This window comes from Triticum urartu, chromosome 2 (genome assembly GCF_003073215.2).
Source record: "Triticum urartu cultivar G1812 chromosome 2, Tu2.1, whole genome shotgun sequence".
In the NCBI taxonomy this organism is placed as follows: domain Eukaryota; kingdom Viridiplantae; phylum Streptophyta; class Magnoliopsida; order Poales; family Poaceae; genus Triticum; species Triticum urartu.
Genome location: NC_053023.1, coordinates 683,098,425 through 683,103,072, shown reverse-complemented (window position 1 = coordinate 683,103,072; position 4,648 = coordinate 683,098,425). Strand labels below are relative to the sequence as shown.

At 56.3% G+C, this 4,648-nt stretch overlaps 1 protein-coding gene across 1 annotated transcript; it reads right to left on the bottom strand.

The window, feature by feature from the left end:
* Positions 1 to 2,283: 2,283 nt before the first annotated feature.
* On the bottom strand, positions 2,284 to 3,809 carry LOC125537872 (desmethyl-deoxy-podophyllotoxin synthase-like). The gene is made up of 3 exons (XM_048701200.1): positions 3,775 to 3,809; positions 2,974 to 3,676; positions 2,284 to 2,869 (listed from the first exon to the last, which is right to left on the bottom strand). Exons 1-3 carry the CDS (start codon positions 3,807 to 3,809, stop codon positions 2,318 to 2,320), a joined length of 1,290 nt encoding a protein of 429 aa, XP_048557157.1. The 3' UTR covers positions 2,284 to 2,317.
* Between the last annotated feature and the right edge of the window lie 839 nt (positions 3,810 to 4,648).

Here is a 4,648-nt window from a genome sequence, read left to right as displayed (position 1 = left end):
AACACGACTAGACTCTGAAAAAGCAAGCTGATGAATCTTGCCCTGCTGACAGGCATCACAAATAGTTTCAGCAGTTTTATTGGACACAACTGGGAGATCATGATGATGCAAAACATGTCGAACTATGGGAGCCGCCGGGTGACCAAGGCACGCATACCATTGTGTAGGCGACACACGAATACCACTGAACACCTGAGGAGAAGACGGCATGGAAGATGGGTGCGGCGCATCAAGTGCATACAGGCCATGGCGAAGACGACCGCTAAGTAGAACGGCCCTCGTGTCCCGATCCTTGATAAAGAAACGAAAAGGGTGAAACTCAGCAAGGACATTATTATCACGAGTAAGTTGAGGAATGGACAACAAACTACGCGTAGCAGAAAGAACACGAAGGACATTAGATAGATGCAATGTGCGAAAATTGTGTGCAAGGAGAGAGGCCTGACCAACATGGGAGATGCGCATACCTGCTCCACTGGCGGTGTGCACCTGATCATGACCACGATATGGCTCCTGAGTGGAGAGCTTACCCATCTCACCGGTGAGGTGGTTGGTAGCTCCAGTGTCCATGTACCACGCAGGATCAATGGAGTAAGACAGAGTGCGACCATGATCATGACTCGTCACAGCGGCGGTGGCCTGCTTGTCGTTCCCTTTTCCATTGTTGCCAAGGCCCAGAAAATCTTGCTTGTAGCGACGATGATAGCGAGAGGCAATGTGGCGCTCAAGGCCACACAGCTGGCAGGCCTGTGGAGCACCACAAGAGGAACAGCACGCCACTGGCCGGTTACCACCCGTGATGGTCGGAGCATTGCCCCGCGAGGATGGTTGTGAAGCCGGCGCCGTCTTGCCACCTGAAGATGATGACCGCTGGGGCTTGCCACGAGTTGCGGCATTGGCAGAGGCAAAACTGGGGGAGGCCCGACCCGCCTTAATACGCTGCTCACGGCCAAGCAGACGTGCATAGAGCTCACGAGGTGGGAGCGGATCATCGCGGCCATGAACATTCTCAATGAGGTTGTCATAATCATCATCAAGCCCATTGAGCACAAAGGTGGTGAACTCCGCATCTTGCAGCGATTGACCAACTGAGGCCAACGTGTCAGCGAGACCCCGCATCTTGTTGAAGTAGTCGGTGATGCTGAGGTCGCCAAGCTTGGTCTCGCCTAGCTCGGTGCGTATAGAGTGAGCACGCTCCTGAGATTGAGACGCGAAACTGGTGTGAAGCGCCGCCCACACCTCCCGGGACGTAGTGGCGAAGATGACCAGCGACGAGACGGTCGGAGTGAGCGAGGACTGGATGGCGGAGAGGATGGCCTGATCCTGAGCCACCCAGGTGTGGTATGCCGGATGGTGAGGGAGCGGACATAGGATGGATCCATCAACGTAGCCTTCCAGATAGCGGCTCCGCAGAAGAGGGAGCACCTGGGCACGCCAGGACATATAGTTGTCCGGCGCGAGCTTCACCGGCAGCAGATGCAAGAAGTAGAACGGTGCCGGCATCGTGGCCGAATTAGCGTGGGCATGTGGCGATGCATATAGGCCCACCGACGAGGCCGCCCCAGGATGTGCAGGATACATCGAGTAGGGCGGGTAGGATCCGGAGGAAACCGCCCCGGGGACGCCGTAGTGTGCTGGAGGGGCGCCGTAGGATGCCGAGGGCGCACTGTGGTAGGGAGCCGCGGGATCGCCGTGGTGTGCCGCGGCTGGAGCCACGTACGAGGAGGCGACCGCAGTCCCTTGCGGGTGTGGGGATGACGCCGGGTAGGTTTGAAGCGGCGTGGGCGCCGAGTAGGGCAGCGGCGGAGGCGCGCCGTAGTAGTGATGCGGCGGTGGAGCGCCATAGGGCTGCTGCGGAGGCGGCGCACCATAGGTTTGAGGCGGTGGCGGCCAAGACGACGGCAGGGGCGGCGCCTGCCAAGACGACGGCGGCGGCGGCCGACCGCGGGAACACCGCCCGCAGGAGGAGCAGCGCCAGGGGGCACCGCACCGGACGGGGTGGTGGCGCGATCTCCCGATCCGATCAGGGGGTCTGGCGAGGTGGAGGCACCGAAGGCCATCGCGAGCGGCTGAGAGGCAAGGAACGGTGAGGCAGTCGCGAGGGCCGGCGCCGCGGCGGCGGGAGGAACCGAGGTCGGCGCGGCGGCGGCGGTGGCAGAAGACATCGTAACCCAATCTGATATCATGTAAGACATATGATTTGGGGACTGCACGACACCCCTAACCTAGAGTGTGGCTATCTCATTATATAGAAGTACCCAAGAGATACAATACAACGTTACATTACATGTATACAGAGGCCACGTGTATATACAGTCTAACACTCCGTCATGTCGAGCTCCTCGGCCTCCGCCCCGCCGGGCAGCTCCCGGTCGAAATGGTACAGCAGCCCCGCGAGCGCGAGCTCCACGTTGGCCAAGCCGAAAGACATCCCAGGGCACATCCTTCGGCCCGCCCCGAACGGCGTGTACTCCATGTCCGCCCCCTTGAAGTCGACCTCGCCACGCTCGAACCTCTCCGGTATGAACTCCTCGGCGGCGTCCCAGTGGGCAGGGTCCCTGCTGATTGCCCAGGCGTTGACGAGCACCATGGTCCCCTTGGGCACGTCGAAGCCCAGGACCCGGCAGTCGTTCATGCACTCGCGCGGCAGCAGCAGCGGGGCCGGAGGGTGCAGCCGGAGCACCTCCTTGATCACCAGGCGCATGTAGTTCAGGCCGCCGAGGGAGTCCTCTATTACCTTGGGTTGTCCAGCGAGGGCTCGCCGGACCTCGTCTTGCGCCTTCCCCATCACTCTGGGGTTCTTCACGAGCTCGGCCATGGTCCATTCCAGGGTCGTTGCCGACGTGTCGCTCCCCCCGGCGAACAAGTCCTGTACGATTTCGGCACGATACATTACATGCATGAACGGCTTTTTTCCATGGACTGATGGAAGTAGATGTGTGGATTCCATGAGTGAGGTGCTTCATTACGTACCCCGACGGCCGACTTGATGTTGTCAATGGACATGGGGAACTGCAGGTGGCCCTCCCGCTGGATCCTCAGGAGCACGTCGAGCAAGCCCTCCTTGTCGTCGTCGGCCGCTCTGTTCTCCTGGTGCTCGCGGACGGCGGCGTCCATGAACGCGTCCCGTTCTTCTCGGTACCGCTTCATCTGGCCCGGCACCCGGCTGATGAGCATCGCGAGGCGGGACGACGGGTAGAAGTCCGGCAAGCTCATCCCGGCGAACAGCTTGATCCCGCGCTGTAGAATCATCTTGAACCTGTTCCCGATGATGGCGCGCACCGATGAGTCGGCGGCGTACGCCGACAGCCGCTTGCTGAGGTTCACCGAGGCAGACGCCGTTGCCGCTGCTGCCACCGCCAGGAGCAGGCGGCCGGCCTCCTCCTCTCGCACGGTCCGGAAGGACTGGACGCGCCGGGCGCTGAACAGCTCGACAGTGCAGATCTTGCGGATCTGCCGCAACTTGTCGCCGTACGGCGCGAAGGCGATCCCCTCTGTTCCTTCGGGGATAGACAGGCGGAGCATGCGGCTGATGGCGCGTGTGGCGAAGTCCACATCGCGCGCCACCATGACCTCGCGCGCGGCGTCCGCGGAGGAGGCGATAACTTGCCTATCTATAATCTTCTCGCCCCCCCCCCCCCCCCCCCCTGATTTTCGGGGGTGGGGCCCCCCACACCTAATAATCCACTAATAATGCTCCACGTTGCTATTTACGTAAAGCACGTAACAAGTGTTACGTAGGTCTAACATTGTCCGTGCGTGCTGCATGCTCACATGAGTGTATTTGAAGTTGAGTCAATTACATTCATGGTGCTACAACTTGACGTAAATGGTCATTTTGATGCTAAAAGTTGTGGTGCACATTGAAGTGGCGAAAAGTTGACATTGACGTGCAAATACGGTGCTTATCTCATTTGTATACGGAGTCGGTGCTGACCAGGCGCATGGGGCCCGCTGTCAGCCACTCGACCAGAGAGAAGGGACGTGTGGCCAGATTTTTTTCAAAAGCACCCTCGAAATATTTTTTCACAAAAAAATCCCTGTTGAGGCCAGATTTTTTTCAAAAGCACCCTCGAAATATTTTTTCCCAAAAAAATCCCTGTTGACGTGGGAAGATTTTGTCACCTCTATGAGAAGTGGGTCCCGCATGTCACCTGAGACCGAAAACAAAATGCCGGGATCGAACCCACAACAATGTCCTCAAACAAGCTGGCAAACCACCGCACCGATTAAGTCTTCTACGGGCAATACGGGTAAACTATTATATGTATTTTAATCGCAGCGCAGGCGGAGGTTAAATGGGCTGTACATCTTGCGGCTTATTTTGCACCTGTTAGTTTCTTTTATTTTTCAGCAGAAAGTATCTAAATTATAAGTTCTTAAAAAATCTAAATTATATTCTCGGTAATAAAAATAAAGAATGAATATTTGTGTTTATAAATATTGTACTACCTCTGTTCACTTTTATAAGACGTTTTAGACATTCAGACACTGTTGAAAACAGCACAAAGCAAGCTGTCTGAAACGTCTTATAAAATCAAACAAAGGGAGTACATGCAAACAGAATAAATTATTTTATAAAACTGTTCACATATTATTTAAATAATATTTATGAATTATAACAGTGTTTGCAAACTATAGAACTAAA

Coding starts and splice junctions, on each gene's coding strand:
- LOC125537872 (XM_048701200.1), bottom strand. CDS start 3,809: ATGAATGTAATTGACTCAACTTCAAATACACTCAT. Junction 3,677..3,774: donor TCAACTTCAAATACACTCAT/GTGAGCATGCAG, acceptor GTGGATTATTAG/GTGTGGGGGGCCCCACCCCC. Junction 2,870..2,973: donor ACATCAAGTCGGCCGTCGGG/GTACGTAATGAA, acceptor GAAATCGTACAG/GACTTGTTCGCCGGGGGGAG.